This window comes from Myotis daubentonii, chromosome 3, assembly GCF_963259705.1.
Source record: "Myotis daubentonii chromosome 3, mMyoDau2.1, whole genome shotgun sequence".
Lineage (NCBI taxonomy): Eukaryota > Metazoa > Chordata > Mammalia > Chiroptera > Vespertilionidae > Myotis > Myotis daubentonii.
The window spans coordinates 82,196,011-82,214,134 of NC_081842.1; the positions used below are offsets into that span (position 1 = coordinate 82,196,011).

At 42.9% G+C, this 18,124-nt stretch overlaps 1 protein-coding gene and 1 non-coding gene across 2 annotated transcripts in view; one reads left to right on the forward strand and one right to left on the reverse strand.

The window, feature by feature from the left end:
- The first annotated feature begins 8,468 nt into the window (after positions 1 to 8,468).
- Positions 8,469 to 18,124, forward strand: part of GABRR3 (gamma-aminobutyric acid type A receptor subunit rho3) — a 72,662-nt gene continuing 63,006 nt past the window's right edge. The window contains 2 exon segments of the mRNA XM_059686188.1: positions 8,469 to 8,642; positions 8,994 to 9,000. Coding sequence (XP_059542171.1) covers positions 8,469 to 8,642; positions 8,994 to 9,000 — 181 coding nt within the window.
- LOC132232171 (U1 spliceosomal RNA) lies at positions 16,329 to 16,496 on the reverse strand. The gene has a single exon (XR_009452314.1). It is a non-coding gene; the product is annotated as a U1 spliceosomal RNA (small nuclear RNA).

Consider the following 18,124-nt stretch of genomic DNA (forward strand, 5'->3'; position numbering starts at 1 on the left):
GCGATGTACAAGTGGGCTGCAGAGAGCTACAGGAGGGGGTAGGGCAGCAAGCTATGAGGGAGGCGGGGGGAGCTACAGGAGGGCGGGGCAGTGGGTGGAGAGCTACAGGAGGGCGGCAGCCAGCTACTGGTGCACGGACTCGTGTGCAGGGCTAATAGTTGTAGATAAGACAAGAAATAACAAGTTTGGCTGAGGATGTGGAGAAAAGGAAACCATTGTGTATCGTCATCAGGAATGTAAATTGGTGCAGCCACTGTGGAAAACAGAATGGAAGTTCCTCAAAAAATTAAAAATATGTGTGGCTCAGTGGTTGAGTGTGAACCTATGAGCCAGGAGGTCATGGTTCAATTTATGGTCAGGCACATGCTGGGGTTTTGGGCTTACTATCCAGTGGGGGGCATGCAGGAGACAGCCAATCAATGATTCTCATTTTTGATATTTCTCTCTCTCTCCCTCTCCCTTTCTCTCTAAAATCAATAAAGATATGTCAAAAAAAATTAAAGGGAGAAACCAAGATGGTGGCATAGGTTAAAGCCAGAGATTGCTGCCTCGAACAACCAATTCAAGGGTACACCTAAAAGACGAAACGGACATCATCCAGAACCACAGGAAGGCTGGCTGAGTGGAAATTCTACAACTAGGAGGAAAGAGAATATCATACCCAGACTCAGAGGAGGCGCAGTGCTGAAGTGAAATACTCAGGTGCGGAGTGCGAGCGCGGAGCGGGCTGGCGGTGGAGGGCGCGGTTGTTGTTTTCAATCGGGAGGGAGTTTCAGACTCTGAGCTCCAGATCCGGGCGAGTCTCTAGGGACCCAGACTGAAACGGGAGAAGCGGGACTGTCTGGCTTCAGTTGGAACTCGAAGGCAGCTTTCTCTCCGAGGTTTGCAGCGGTTGCTGGGACTCTGTGAGGCAGAGCCCTAGGGATGGAACTGAGAGCAGCCATAACTGTTCCCTCCGCCCGCCCTGTTTGATCCCGTGCGACCCGCCCCGCCCAAGCCCTGCACAGAGCCATTTGCCAGATAGCCTCAGGCAAAGGCTAGATTAGCACCTCCCTAGAGGACAGAAGTTTTCCCACTGCAGACACAGCTGACTCTCACAGCCAGTTGGCCTGGAGGTCAAATCCCCCCAGTATTAACTACAACAATCAAGGCTTAACTACAAGACTGCGCACAAAGACCACTAGGGGGTGCACCAAGAAAAGATAAAAAAATGCGGAGACAAAGAAACAGGACGAAATTGTCAATGGAAGATATAGAGTTCAGAACCACACTTTTAAGGTCTCTCAAGAACTGTCTAGAAGCCACCGATAAACTTAATGAGATCCTCAAGAAATCTAATGAGACCCTCGATGTTATGATAAAGAACCAACTAGAAATTAAGCATACACGGACTGAAATAAAGAATACTATACAGACTCCCAACAGCGACCAGAGGAGCGCAAGAATCAAGTCAAAGATTTGAAATGCGAAGAAGCAAAAAACACCCAACTGGAAAAGCAAAATGAAAAAAGAATCCGAAAATATGAAGATAGTGTAAGGAGCCTCTGGGACAGCTTCAAGCGTACCAACATCAGAATTATAGGGGTGCCAGAAGATGAGAGAGAGCAAGATATTGAAAACCTATTTGAAGAAATAATGACAGAAAATTCCCCTATCTGGTGAAAGAAATAGACTTACAGGTCCAGGAAGCGCAGAGAACCCCAAACAAAAGGAATCCAAAGAGGACCACACCAAGACACATCATAATTAAAATGCCAAGAGCAAAAGACAAAGAGAGAATCTTAAAAGCAGCAAGAGAAAGAAACTCAGTTACCTACAAGGGAATACCCATACGACTGTCAGCTGATTTCTCAACAGAAACTTTGCAGGCCAGAAGGGAATGGCAAGAAATATTCAAAGTGATGAATACCAAGAACCTACAACCAAGATTACTTTATCCAGCAAAGCTATCATTCAGAATTGAAGGTCAGATAAAGAGCTTCACAGATAAGGAAAAGCTAAAGGAGTTCATCACCACCAAACCAGTATTATATGAAATGCTGAAAGGTGTCCTTTAAGAAGAGGAAGAAGAAGAAAAAGGTAAAGATATAAATTATGAACAACAAATATGCATCTATCAATAAGTGAATCTAAGAATCAAGTGAATAAATAATCTGGTGATCATAATAGAATCAGGGACATAGAAAGGGAATGGACTGACTATTCTTGGGGGAAAAAGGGGTGTGGGAGATGCGGGAAGAGACTGGACAAAAATCGTGCACCTATGGATGAGGACAGTGGGTGGGGAGTGAGGGTGGAGGGTGGGGCGGGAACTGGGAGGAGGGGAGTTATGGGGGGAAAAAAGAGGAACAAATGTAATAATCTGAACAATAAAGATTTAATTAAAAAAATAAAATGCTAAAGACATGAAAAAAAATTAAAAATAGAACTGCCATATGATCCAGCAATTTCACTTCTGGGTATTTATCCAAAGAAAATGAAAAACACAAACTCCAAAAGATATGTGCACCTCCATGTTTACTGTGCAGCCTTATTTACAATGGCCAAGATATAGAAACAACCTAGGCATTCATCAATGGATGAATATATAAAGAAGATGTGAGATACACACACACACACACACACACACACACACACTGGAATATTATTAAACCATTAAAAAATTGAAATATTGCCAACTGTGACAACATGGATGAACTTTTAGGGCATTATACTAAGTAAAATAAAGCAGACAGAGAAAGACAAATATCATATGATCTAATTTATATGTGAAATTTAAAAATCAAAACAACAAAAACGAAGCTTACAGATAAAGAACAGAGGCAGAAAGTAGGGGGTGGGCAAAGAGGGTGAAGGGAGTAAAAAAGTAAAAACTTTCAGTTATAAAATAAGTAAGTCATGGGATATAATGTATGTGGTAACTAGTTAATAATATTGTGTTGCATATTTGTTATTTTATTGTTCATGTTTTTTATCTTTATCTTTATCTTCTTTCTTTTCTTAAAGAATACCCTTTAACATTTCATGTAGTACTGGTTTGGTGGTGATAAATTCCTTTAGCTTTTTCTTGTCTGTGAAGCTCTTTATCTGACCTTCAATTCTAAATGATAGCTTTGCTGGGTAGAGTAATCTTTGTTGTAAGTCCTTGCTATTCATCACTTTGAATATTTCTTGCCACTCCCTTCTGGTCTGTATAATTTCTGTTGAGAAATCAGCTGACAGTCATATGGGCATTCCTTGTAGGTAACTAACGGCTTTTTTCTTGCTTCTTTTAAGATTCTCTCTTTGTCTTTAGCCCTTGGCATTTTAATTATGATGTGTCTTGAGGTGGTCCTCTTTGGAATCCTCTTGTTTGGGAGTCTCTGTGCTTTCTGGACTTGTAAATCTATTTCTTTCACCAGGTAGGGGAAATTTTCTATTTTCAAAAGCTTGCTCTCTCTTCTTCTGGCACTCCATAATGCAAATGTTGGTACACTTGAAGTTGTCCCAGAGGCTCCTTACACTATCTTCATATTTTTGAATTCTTTTTCTTTTTGCTCTTCTGATTGGGTGTTTTTTCCTTCCTCATATTTCAAATTGTTGATTTGATTCTCAGAATCCTCTACTCTTCTGTTGAATCTCTGTGTATTATTCTTTATTTCAGTCAGTATATGCTTAATTTCTGACTGGTCGTTTTCCATGTGTTTGGCATTCTCACTAAGATTCTTGAAAGTCTCACTAAGTTCCTTGCAGATCTTATGAAGATTCTTGAGTAGCCGTATAACCATGGTTTTAAATTCTGTATCCAGTAGTTTGCTTTCTTCCATTTCTTTCATTTGTGACATGTTTTTTTTTCTTCTGCATTTTGGCTGCATCCCTGTGTTTGTTTTTATGTATTGGGTAGAGTTGCTATATCTCCTGGAGTTTGTAGAGTGGCCTTATGTAGCAGGTGTCCTGTAGGGCCCAGTGGCTTAGCCTCCCCAGTCACCTGAGCTGAGGTGTGCCCTGTGTGGGCTGTGTTCACAGTCTTATTGTACGTGAGCCTTGATTACTGTTGGTGTCACTTGGAGGAATTGACCTCCAGGCCCATTGGCTGTGAGAACAAGCTGTGACTACTGTGGAAGAGCTGCTGTGCTGGAGGTGCCCCTATGGAGCAGGACTTGCTTCAGTGGAGCTTTGGTGCTCACTGAGTATGCCCCTTGAGTGTGTTGCTTATGGATGGGTAGAGTTGTAATCTGGTGTGGTCTGATGCTTTCCACCAAGTTCAGTGACTCTTGGATCTCCAGGGAGGTGCAAATTCAGCCACTGACGGGGGCGACCTGGCAGGAGCTGGTTGCTACTTGGGTTTGGAAGTGCCCAAGCAAGCCCCAGCTGTGAAGCAAAGCAGGCTTGTGGTAGTGCCAGGTCTTGGGCCTTTTCTTGTTAGGTTTGTGGAATGCTGACCCAGCTGTAGCTTGTTTGAGAAATTTTAGCAAAGTGTGAAGCCTGAGCTAGGACAGGCCATTCATTTGCAAAAGCCGTTTCACACAGGGTGAGTGGGGCTGCCAATTGGATGGAGTGGGGTCTCAGGGAATCACCAGGATGGAGCAAACAAAAATGGCTGCCAGTCAGCCCTATAACAGGGGAGATCCCAGCACAGGAACAATGACCCCTGCAATCACCTTTGTCTGGGAGAAAGTCACCCCTGAGTTCCTGCCCTGATGCCAGACAACCCAGTTCCTACCTGTATGTGTCTGGGTCCCCCAGGACCTCCCCCTGGTGCTGGAGCTCAGAGGAAGCAGGATCTTGTAAGTTCAGTTCATGTGCTGGTCCTTTAAGAACAATTGAGTCTCCAGCAGCCTCTGTGTCACTCAGCCCCAATCCCCACTCATTTTTACAGCCTGTAGTTATGGGGACTTCTCTTCCCAGCTCTGGGAGCCTGCACTGGGATCTGTGTGCGGCTGGGACCCCTTGCTCCACACAGGGGCCTCCACAGAAACAATCTCCCTCTCAATTAAAAAAGCGGCACATGTAGGTGCTGCACCTCCACCCCTCCTACCAGTCTCAATGTGCTTTCTTCTTTACTTCACTAGTTGTAGGATTTCCATTCATCCAGCTTTCAGGCGGTTCTGGATGATGGGAATTCTGTATTTTAGTTGTAATTTTGATGTGGTTGTGGGAGGCAGTGAGTACAAGCTTTTACCTATGCTACCATCTTGGTTCTTTTGAAGGATTACTTTGTGTTGCATATTTGAAAGTAGCTAAGAGAGTAGATCTTAAAAGTTAAATCACAAGAAAAAAAACTTTATTTTGTTACCAGGTGACAGATGGTCTTTATTTTGTATACCTAAAACTAATATAATATTACTAGAAGCCTGGTGCACATAATTTGTGCACAGGTAGGGTCCCTAGGCCTGGCTGGCAATCAGGGCTGATCTGTGGGGCAACCAGTGGGGTGATTGGGGCCCCCTGCTGGTGCTGCCTGCTCACCAGCCCTGCCCCCCGCTGGGCAGGGCAATTGGGGGGCCCCCAGTGGCACCCGCTTGGTTGGCCTGGGGCCTAAGGCCTGTGGGCAGCTCCTGCATTGAGCCTCTGCCCCCTGGTGGTCAGTGCACATCATAGCAACTTGTTGTTCCACCAGTCGTTCCTCAGTTTGGTCAATTTACATATTAGGCTTTTATTATATAGGATGTTAATTATATCTTAATAAAAAATAAAAAGAACTTTTAAAGTAAAAATTAGTAATAGACTTTATGCTAGACCTGGTCTCATTGTAGCAATGAGTAATATCCATATATAGATACAAGAAATAATAGGAGGTAATGTACCATCATTTCATTAAGGTTTACATTTTCAATAAAAATGTATTCATAATTTAATAAGTATTTATCAACATGTATATGAGTTACATTTATTCTATTTGTAATAGTTATGAAAGATTTAAAATTTATTTTAATGTGTATATGTATTTCCTTGAAAAGAAGTATAATGGGGTGATAAATGAAGGAATAACATGGAAATGCAAGTTTAAAGAGAACAAAGAATGAAATAAATTTCTGATTTTTTTAAATTTCTGATTTTTAAAGAGGAGATTATTTATGTAATTAAAAATGCATAATGAGCCAAAACCGGTTTGGCTCAGTGGATAGAGCATCGGCCTGCGAACTGAAGGGTCCCAGGTTCGATTCCGGTCAAGGGCATGTACCTGGGTTGCGGGCACATCCCCAGTGGGAGATGTGCAGGAGGCAGCTGATCGATGTTTCTCTCTCATCGATGTTTCTGACTCTCTATCTCTCTCCCTTCCTCTCTGTAAAAAATCAATAAAATATATTTTAAAAAAATGCATAATGAAAGTATTTAGATTCAATGGATACATTTAAAAGGAGGAATATAAGTTTTATTTCAAATGACCAATATTTAAATAATTTAAACATTTTTGATAAAAAAATTGTAGATGTCTACTTAAATATGTGTGGAGTACATAGATTTTCAAAATTCTTTTAAATAGTATATAAGCTGCATAATCCTTTTTGAGAAACAGATGCGGTATGAATAAATTCAAATGTAAACAAATATGGAACATCTCACTGTGCATCCGAAGAGCCCTCCGGTAAGAACATGTGCTTTCAGAGTGCATTTCATAGCAGGCTCTGTGTTCAGAATCTTGGGATTCTTAAGATTTATCCTTTCCAATCTCAGGAAGAGTTATGCTTCTGGAATGACACATTAGTGATGTGCCACTTAGTTGTATTTTATTACCAAAGGAGTTTGCAAATTTTCATGACTTTCCATCCAAAGTTGCACTGCATTTTTCTTAAAATAATAACTAACTTTTATTAAATGTCTACTATTTTCCAGTGGTTCTCATGAGAAATTGTTATAAATGTAAATTTTCATACCTCAAAACTATTGAATCTGAAAGTCTGGGTGTGGGGCCTAGCAATCCAGGTAATTCAGATGCATGTCAAAGAAAATACTATTTACAAAAGCATCTGGTATGGGGTCTTGAACATAATAGGCATTTAATAAAAATGAACTGCTATTACTTTTTCTTTCTTTTTTTAAAATATGTATTTCTTTATTGATTTCAGAGAGGAAGGGAGAGGGAGAGAGACAGAAATATCAATGATGAGAGAGAATCATTGATCAGCTGCCTCCTGCACACCCCCTACTGGGGATCGAGCCCGCAACCCAGGCATGTGCCCTTGGCCAGAATTGAACCTGGGACCCTTCAGTCTGCAGGCTGACGCTCTATCTACTGAGCCAAGCCAGCTAGGGCTGCTATTACTTTTTCAATAAATAGTTCATTCTAGCTCCTTGAAAGAGATTTTCTAGTTAATTCTATACCCTTGGAAGAAATACAGTAGTTCTATGTATTCAATTATTTATAGGATACAATGACAATTTGTTTAAAATCAAATTTATTGTCTTCTACCCCAAACAGATTTCTTTCTCTAACATCCCCATTTCTATCAATGGCAAAAATGCATGTATACATCTCTCAGCATTTCAGCCTGACATGTCCCCACTGAAAGAACATATTGGCTAATATCAGGTGCCCATAAGCCTGGACATATTTCTTCAACCATCTGCTTCAGAATGTGAAATTCCCACCATCGAAGGCACTTTACTAAGTTACGAAATTGCATCCACCAGTCTCATGTTAAAACTTACATCTCTTTGCTGGAGAAGACACTTATTAATGCAAAAGCATATCAGGAATTCACAGTAACTACATTCGCCTAGTAGCCTCTTTGTTATGGGGTGGGGCCACAACATTAGTAACAAAGAAACAGAACTTCCGGAGGACAAGGCCCAGAAATCAGGATTTTAAAAAGATTCCCAGGTGATTCTAATGTGCAGCCAAGGTTGAGAACCATTGCTCCAGAGGACTGTAGGTGAAAACGGATTGCACCTACTTCATAACTGGACTCGGCATCAGGCCCAATCAATCACCAAATCCATCCATTTTTTTCTTTGGATTTCTCTCCATTTCCATTGCCAACCCTCAAGTTCTAGAACCTACTGCAGAGATTCTACCTCTAATCTCAACCTGTATGTATACTTTCTGCTCCTTTTTATTTTTGTAAAACCATTTTCATCAGTTTACAATTTTGTGGGTGTTTTTTTTAAAAACTGTCTTAGGGCAAAAAGTAGTTTAACTTCAATGACTCCAAGAATCACTTAGCATGTTTGATGCAGATTCCTACGTCCTGTTTTCTGGGGTTCTGGTTTAGACAATCTGGGATGGGGTCCATGGATCTGAATTTTGATCACCTCCACCCAGGTGGCAGTGGCCAGGCTCTCCTGGTCTAAAAACCACATTCTGAGGAACATTGCCTGTCAGTGCATTACATCCAAACGCAGTGTTTCATTTGAGGTGCTCCAAAGTTTGGTGTTATCAGACCTGACCCACCCCATCTAATAAAGAGTAAATGTTGGCAGAGCTTTGGCCATGTGTAATATGAACTGAGAAAACTAGCTTTCATGTATATATTTCAGAGGATACCATGTTGACACTGAAGTTTAACCTAACTCAAAACCTCCAGAAGCATATGTATCTCCAAAGTATTTTCCCCCTTTGGAGGGACAGCAAGCAAGAAACCAGAACGAGGCCCCTGAAATATGAGCAACTTCTCCACATTAAGGACCATGATTTTGCAATGAGACCTGGATTTGAAGGTGTTTTTTTTTTTTGAAGATTTAAAAAAATATATATTTTTATTGATTTCAGAGAGGAAGGAAGAGGGAGAGCGAGAAAAAACATCAATGATGAGAGAGAATCATTAATTGGCTTTCTCCTGCACGCCCCACACTGGGGATTGAGCTGGCAACCTGGGCATGTGCCCTGACTGGGAATCAAATCATGACCTCCTGGTTCATAGGTCGACTCTCAACCACTGAGCCACGCCAGCGGGGCTTGGGGTGAGTATTATCTTTACAAAATGAAGTTGAAAATTGGAAGCAATTAAGACCAAGACGCAAGTAAAGGCCATTAATTAAAAAAAAAAAAAAGCCTTTTATAATGATACTAGAGGCCCGGTGCACAAAAATTTGTGCACTTGGGGGGGAGGGGTGTCCCTCAGCCCGGCCTGTGCCCTCTCACAGTCTGGGACCCCTCGGGAGATAACGACCTGCTGGCTTAGGCCTGCTCCCGGGTGGAAGAGGGCAGGCCCAATCCCTAGGTGCAGCCCCTGGTCGGGCTCAGAGCAGGGCCGATTGGGGAGTTGGGGCACCGCCCCCTGTCATGCACAGAGCAGGGCGGATCGGGAGGTTGCTATGCCACTCTCAGTCACGCTCAGGGTAGGGCCAATTGGGGGGTTGGGGCACCGTCCCCTGTCACACTCAAGGCAGAGTCGATGGGGAGGTTGCGGCGCCACCCTCTGTCACGCGCAGAGCAGGGCCAATCAGGGGGTTGGGGCCCGGCCCTTTCACCCACAGAGCAGGGCCCATCAGGGGGTTGGGGCGCCGCCACTCTCACACTCAGGGCAGGGCCGATGGGGAGGTTATGGCTCTACCCCATCACACACAGAGCAGGGCCCGTGGGGGGGGGGGTTGGGGAGCTCCCCCCTATCAGGCACAGAGCAGGGCTGCTCAGGGGGTTGGGGCCCCGCCCCCTGTCACACATAGAGCCGCAGGGTGATCAGGGGGTTTGGGCGCTGCCCCCTGTCACACTGATCCCGGTGCCGGGAGGCATATTACCCTTTTACTATATAGGGTAGAGGCCTGGTGCATGGGTGGGGCCGGCTGGTTTGCCCTGAAGGGTGTCCTGGATCAGGGTGAGGGTCCCCACTGGGGTGCCTGGCCAGTCTGGGTGAGGGGCTGAGGGCTGTTTTCAGGCTGGGAGTGATTGAAGTCCCCAACCGCTCCTTTTTTTCTTTTTTTTTTTTTATTCTGGGCCAGCTTTACCTTGAGGCTTGGCTCCAGCTCTTAGGCCTCCGCGGCTGAAAGTAGGTTTCTGGCCTTTGCTTACAATGTTGTGAATCTGCTGGCTGAAGTCCGGCGGTATTTGTTATAATGTTTCTTAAACTGCCCACTCAGAGGCCTGCAGCCACAGGCGGGGAACGTTGGTTTCCTCCAACGATCCTCCATCACTGAGGCAAGCAAGCCTCATGTTAGTTTCAAGCTGCCTGGCTGCCGGCTGCCATCTTGGCTGACAGTTAATTTGCATATCTCGCTGATTAGCCAATGAAAAGGGTAGTGGTTGTATGCCAATTACCATGTTTCTGTTTTATTAGTGTAGATTTTCTTGACCAAAAGTACACTTCCTGCTTATATACACCAGTTTGTTTCAACTAAAACCTATACATTGGATTACATGATGCTATTCATAAGAATCTTCCTGAATATTCTTTTAACCTGGAGCACCTGGCTATCATGGAAGAACTAGAATGCCAAATGCCTGACTCCCAGACAACTCTACTGAGTTTTTTTCCTTTTAGTCACTTGCAGCAGCTAAGACTGAGCTGAATGTTGGCGTGCCAGGAAATGTGCACCACCTCCCCCTCCCTCACAGTGACCCTAGGAAGCAGACACTGTCACGGTCCCTAATGTTCCAATGTGGAAATGAGGACATAAGAGGGTAAGAAATTTGCTCAAGGCAAGAGAAAAATGCAGTAAGCAGTGGAAGCAAAGTGCAACAGCAGGTAGGGCAGAAGAGGGCCATGTGATGCCGGAAGCCAATTCTAGCATGTCATAATTTCAAGAGTTTCATCAAAAGGTTGATGGAACTTGGGGACTCAACAAAGGCTGAGTCACATATGTTGTCACCTGTTGGGAATGGCTGAGGGCATTTCCCCAAACCTGAAAAGGGATGATTGCTTGGCTGCCAGACAGCTAAAGGGCATTTTAATCTACATGTTATTGCCTCTTACTGGCCAAACGCCTGAACAGCCGGTAGGCTAACTCAATCTGATAATGCCTCTGTATAAACCTGACCCTTTTAAGTGTATATCTCTGCCTCGCCTCAGGACAAATTGTGTTAATAAAAAGCATGGGGTCCTGAGACACCCTAACCCTAACCCTAACCCTAACCCTAACCCTAACCCTAACCCTGAGGAGAACTTAGATCTTAGTTGCCTTTAAGCCAGTGGTTCTCAACCTTCCTAATGCCGCAACCCTTTAATACAGTTCCTCATGTTGTGGTGACCCCCAATTTCATTGTTACAAATTGAACATAAGTAAAGCATAGTGATTAAATCACAAAAACAATATGTAATTTATACATGTGTTTTCCAATGGTCTTAGGTGACCCCTGTGAAAGGGTCGTTCGGCCCCCAAAGGGGTCGTGACCCACAGGTTGAGAACCGCTGCTTTAAGCTAAGATCCTCTGACCCCCAAATGCCTTTCACAATTTTGTCTCTGGACTCCTATTTAATCTACAGCCGTCTCCAGATTCCTGAACCCTTCTTAATGATGGAACGAGAGCACCAACAATGTGAGAGGTGCATATTTGGAGCTCTTTCCTCCCTCAGATAGTTTAATGTGCGCATCACTAAGCGAGCCACGTTTCCCAGACATACACAGGTGTGGCGAACCCCCCGCCTTCCTGCTAACCCACCCGGATGTTCTGTCCTGGACTTAAGTCTCCCGCTCCCACAGTTCCTGACTCAACATTTTCAGAATATTAGAGGTGTGGATCGAACAAAAGGGAACGTGCGGGTGGAAGGCAGGATCGTCCTGCAGTGGGACAGGTTCAGCCTTCTGATAACTAACACTTCGGAACTTAGGGCGGGTGGGGAACTTGATTCTCACTATGTTGTAGTGAAATAAAGTACAACAGGTAACTTGTTATGTGGAGGGTTTTTTGTTTTTTGTAAACAGTTCCTGTAATCCATTGGGTTGCAATTCTAAGGATGTGGCTCTGATTTTATTAAATTAGTGACTAAAACTTTAGTGAGCATCAGAACCACCTGGGGGATTCTTTTTTTTTTTTTTTTTTAATATTTTTATTGCCCTAACCGGTTTGGCTCAGTGGATAGAGCGTCAGCCTGCAGACTCAAGAGTCCCAGGTTCGATTCTGGTCAAGGGCATGTACCTTGGTTGCAAGCACATCCCCAGTAGGGAGTGTGCAGGAGGCAGCTGATCGATGTTTCTCTCTCATTGATGTTTCTAACTCTCTATCCCTCTCCCTTCCTCTCTGTAAAAAAATCAATAAAATATATTAAAAATAAATATTTTTATTGATTTCAGAGAAGAAGGGGGAGGGAGAGAAAGAGAGAAACATCAATGAGAGAGAATCATTGATCAGCTGCCTCTGTATACCCCGTATTGGGGATTGAGCCTGCATCCGGGCAGGTGCCCTTGACAGGAATCAAACCTGGGACCCTTCAGTCTGTAGGCCAATGCTCTATCCATTGAGCCAAACCGGCTAAGGCCACCTGGGGGATTCTTAACACAGAGGTTACTGGGCCCCACCCCGCCAAATTTTAACTCATTAGATCTGGGTGGGCCCAAAACATGCATTTGTAATACATTCCTAGGTGGTGCTGCTGCTGGTGGTCTGAGGACCATATTTGGTACCTACTGAATTAGATGATTAGCATCAGATTACCAGGGGTCCTCAAACTTTTTAAACAGGGGGCTAGTTCACTGTCCCTCAGACCGTTGGAGGGCCGGACTATAGTTTAAAAAAAAAACTATGAACAAATTCCTATGCACACTGCACATATCTTATTTTGAAGTAAAAAAACAAAATGGGAACAAATACAATATTTGTATTTGCATGTGGCCTGTGGGCTGTCGTTTGAGGACCCCTGGATTAAACCTTGGTGAGTTTAATTTGTTTTTACAGAGTATTTCTCACAGTTATTGAGTCTAATTTAAGACTTTAAAAGCCTCAAAAATTAATCAGGTTTGAAGATGTGTCTGTCTTTTACTTCTAAGACTATTATTTCTTTCTCCTCTTTTCTTTAGATCACTACTTCTCAAATGTGTCATCCTTACCACAATTCTCCTAAATATGCTGGACTTAACTACCATTCTCAACAGATCAGTTTCTTTCCCCCAACCAAATTTTCCCATCGCTTCAATAATCTACTCTACCTCTGTAACCCAGGTGTTCCGTACCATGGTCTCTTTGATTCTATAAAACGTGTCTAGCCCAGCTGGCCTGGCTCAGTGGTTGAGCATTGACCTATGGACCGGGAGGTCATGGCTAGATTTTGGTCAGGGCACATGCCCAGGTTCTGAGCTCAATCCCCAGTGTGGGGCATGCAGGAAGCAGCCGATCAATGATTCTCTCTCATCATTGATGTCTTTATCTCTCTCTCTCTCCCCCTACCTTTCTCTATGAAATAAAAAAATTTTTTTTTTAAGTGTCTAAACTCTTTTTCCTAGCAACATTTAGTTGGCAAAAATCTTAGGAAAATCCTGATAAAGTTGCTCAGCTATGGATCCTTTCAGCCACAAGGGGCGCCAATCTCACAGGAATGGCTTGGATCTGGCATTTCCTGAGCAGCAGCTGGAAGCTCAAAATGATGCACATGCTCTCTTTAACACCAACTCACAAAGCTGCCCTAATTCGTGTCCGGCTAGGTTCCCCAACCACATGAGTTCCTGATCCAGAGGAAAGGGTCTTCATGGGTCTATGTTAGGACTCTGAAAGGCAGAAAGATTGAGAGAAAGAAGCCTGTCCTTGAAACAAAGGCTTTGTCCTTCAAAGTGGTTCCAGGACCAGACCCGCAGCAGTCACCTGGGAGTTAGTTAGAAACGCAGAAACTCAGGCCCCCTCCCAGGTTTTCTGACACAATCTTCATTTTAACAAGCTCCCCAGGTGATGTGAGTACATTTCACAATTTGAGAAACACTGCTGTAGATTACTGTGCCCACTGCTTTTATTTTAAAACACTTATGCCTCCATCCTCCTTCCCTGTATCATCCCCACACTCCAGAAAAACATAATATTGACCTTTAATTCTCTTGATGGGCTACAGATACACGTAAAGATTTTTGTTTTTAAGTGAGAGTGCTTTTTTAAATTTTCTTTTCCCCTGAGGCTACTTTGTGGGGCTATTAAAAATGCAATTAAAATGTGCTACTTAGTGGCAGGTGGCAAATCATCCCACAATTAAGAAATTTTTCTGACGATTGGGGCTAAATGGTGTCCAAATGGCCTGTGTGTTCAGGCAGAAAAATCCATAAATTCAGACGGCGTGCCAGTCTGGTAGCTCTGTGAAATATAGTCCTTAACCTTCTCTTATCCTGGTCAGAACAGCTTCTTAACACCAGTGACCCATTTCTCTGTTCTCTCAAGGCTGCCTTCCTGAGGAAATGAGGCTGCAGGATATTAAAGACAAGCTTTAATTTATCTTCTCTTTCCTTACACTTGTCCATAACACAAACAAATGCACAGACTTCTTTCCTCTTGAGCTAAATGTAACTTCAGCACTTCTCTTGCCTTAATGTGTTTTCCTAATTAGCTTTAACATTAAAACCAGCTGCTGTGCAGTGTTTTTTACTTTTAGAAGGCGTTGGAAGATTAATTGACTCATTATGTGGAAATAGGAGGATATAAATTTAGGGGAGCTTTTTGTTTAACTTGGGTTATAAATTGTGGCTCATTTTCCTTATTTATGTTTTCTCTACCTTTCCCATTTCCCACAACTAAGGGCTTTTTTGTTTTTGTTTTAGTCTTATAGATGATGCTTTCTTTGTTTCTTTAAAGTGAAATCAATTTAGCATCTAGATACTGGCTACTGAGTCAAGAATAGGACTGGACTGGGAGCTGACCATATTCCTGCCTTAGGGTGCTTTAGATTTCAGGAAGGTCTCTAACCTCTCTGAGCATGAGTTCCCTCCTATTCAAATGGAGCTGAAGTCGGTTCTACCTAGTAAAGCCAAGTAAAAGCCAAACTTCTGCAAATCCCTTAAATGCTCAGTTCGGTCCTCTGTAAATTGGGAAATAAATATATGGTACAGCTGGCCAGCCACTGGGTCTGCCACTAAAGTTGGTTCTGACTAGCAAACAGCTGTAATGAGGACTTAGATACAGTGTAATATATTAGATCATATATTTTATTTTATTACTAGAGGCCCGATGCACGAAATTCGTGTAAGGGGCTTGGCCCTCGCAACCCCAGCTGACTTGGCCCTCACAGCCCTGACTTTGTCTGAAGGTGGTGGGGCTGTTTGATTGATTTGCAAATTACACTTTTATTATTATAGATTATTTTTATTGATTTTAGAGAGGGGAAGGGAGAAGGAGAGAGAGATAGAAACATCAATGATGAGAGAGAATCATTGATCGGCTGCCTCCTGCACACCTCCTACTGGGGATTGAGCCTGCAACCTGGGCATGTGCCCTTGACCGGAGTGGATCCGGGGACTCTTCAGTCTGCAGGCTGACGCTCTATCCATTGAGCCAAACCAAATAGGGCAGATAATGTATTTTACATTCACTATATAAATAAGTTGTGTAACTTCCATTTAACTTTCCTTATTCCAGAGTGCATACAAACCAGACTGATATATTTAAAAAGGACTATAGCCCTGGCCGGTTTGGCTCGGTGGATAGAGTGTTGGCCTGTGGACTGAAGGGTCCCAGGTTTGATTCTGGTCAAGGGCACGTGCCTGGGTTGCAGGCTCGGTCCAATGTGCAGGAGGCAGCCAATTAATGATTCCCTCTCCCTTCCTCTCTGAAATAAATTAAAAAAACCATATTTTTTAAAAAGGACTATAGATGTGTGTGCTACTACCTAATTAGTGATCCTGGGAAATCAACACCATAAGCATAATGGTTAATAGTTATTTAATTTTTACTATGCTTCCAAAGTTTTCTGTATAGAGTTAATAGTATTTATGAAATAGTTACTATTCATGTTGTTTATGTATTACTGATCCAGTAGATAATGAATAAGTGGGTTGTTAAGATATTTGAATGGATGAGCTTCTACCAACTGAGCCACACTGGCCAGGACACACTATGTCTTTTTTCTGTGAGCAATGGACTGACTATTTAAATGTTTGAGTGTAGGATTGGGAGTAGCTGCTTGCATTTCTGGGGGTAGGCTCACATTTTTGCCTAACTGCAGTAGCATTAGCACTCATTTAGTGTCGTTTATTAAGCTTACTGTGTATTACTTCTGACCTTCAAACAAGCCTCCAAGGTGATACTACCACTTGGGCTTTACAGATGAGGAAACTAAGCTTCGGATGTTACTTACCCCAGATCAGTATGAGCAGGGAGCTGGGTTCAAACTCCAGTCTGTGACTCTAAGGCCAGAATTTTGTTCAGAACATTGTGCTACCTCTCCAAACCTTTCATTCCCTTGGAGTAATGGACTTAATGGGAAGAGTTGCTCATACTGAAAGGCAAGCAGAATCGTGGATGAGATCTTCCCATGAATTTTTATATTTTATTTTATTTTTTTCAGAGGAGAACATGAACGCAGTCCCCCCCCCCCCACCACAAATTATGCAGTTGAGTTTTCCATATTTGGGGAAATCGCAGAGGTCAGCACGTCCAAAGTGCAATGGACAAGCCTCGCCCTGGGAAAACCACCTTCGTGATCATGGTATCTCCCCTGCCAGGTAAGTATGAATTTTTATTTTGATATCTCTACTAATTACAGAGAAGAGGCAAAGAGAAACCATCAGAGCCGCATCCTACAAAGAAGGAATACTGAGTTGTTACCAAGTTGATGCTTAATCATAGTATCACTGAACAACATTATTTACAGAATTGTCATTATTAATGCTGTAGAAAGCAATTGGTCCAATGTGGCTGGAAGCAGTTGGTGGTTAAGACGCAGGTAAGGTATTCCTGGAACCTGAAGCGGAAGTATTTGTAAGTGGCAGGCCCAGTGCCTGGCCAGCTGGAGGAATGAGATGGAGGGGTCGGACTCATGAAAGAGGAAAGGGGACCTGTGTTGGTAAAGTGAAGGCAGTATGAGCCAATTAATGGGGAAGTCACAGATGTTGGACAGGGACTGGCAAGGCACATCTTGTTTTATAATGTTTTGTGTATTTACAATAACTCAGTGCTTTATTGAATGATATGCACATATATGTCTCATGTGGCACACCCGGACATTCATTGATTTTTAGTAAAGAAGCTTTTCTGTCCTGACTTTCTGAAATCCCAGAATATTGACTGAAATAGCCAGTGCTAAAAAAGAGCAAGATTTCTATTTTTCAACAATAATTAAAAGTATTTTTCGCCAAAACCGGTTTGGCTCAGTGGATAGAGCGTCGGCTTGCGGACTGAAAGGTCCCAGGTTCGATTCCGGTCAAGGGCATGTACCTGGGTTGCGGGCACATCCCCAGTGGGGAGTGTGCAGGAGGCAGCTGATCGATGTTTCTCTCTCATTGATGTTTCTAACTCTCTATCTCTCTCCCTTCCTCTCTGTAAAAAAATCAATAAAATATATTTAAAAAAAAAAAAGTATTTTTCGCCAAAACCGGTTTGGCTCAGTGGATAGAGCGTCGGCCTGCAGACTGAAAGGTCCCAGGTTCGATTCCAGTCAAGGCATGTACCTGGGTTGCGGGCACATCCCCAGTAGGAAGATGTGCAGGAGGCAGCTGATCGATGTTTCTAACTCTCTATCTCTCTCCCTTCCTCTCTGTAAAAAATCAATAAAATATATATTTTTAAAAAGTATTTTTCGACATATGTACTACTATTTGTAATGCTTTAAATATAAAATAAAATTAAAAAAAGAAAAAAAAGAAAGTATTTTTCAACTCAAGACTACACAGAGACAATAAAATTTAATTGAGAACTGGCCCTATGAAAAGAAAACATATGAAGACTATATGTATAACTATATAAAATATTTTAGCCTATATGTCCATTAAATTTAATATGCAATACTGAATAATGAAATTATTTTTGTTTTTAAAGATATTTTTTATGGATTTTTAGCGAAAGAGGAAGGGAGAGGGAGAGAGAAACATTGATGAGAGACTGAAACATCCATTGGTGGCCTCCTGCACACTCCCCACCAGGCATCACACCTGCAATCTGGGCAAATACCCTGACTGAGTTTCGGACTAGCAACCTTTCCGGGCATGGGACGACACCCAACCAACCGAGCCACTCCAGCCCGGGTGTGAATACTGAAGTTATTAACATCAGCATCTCTTACACAGGAACTGGTGAGACCCTTTGTGAGGTGTAACAAGGAAATGGCTTGGTCTCAGGCTGGACTGGATTCTCTTGCATCAT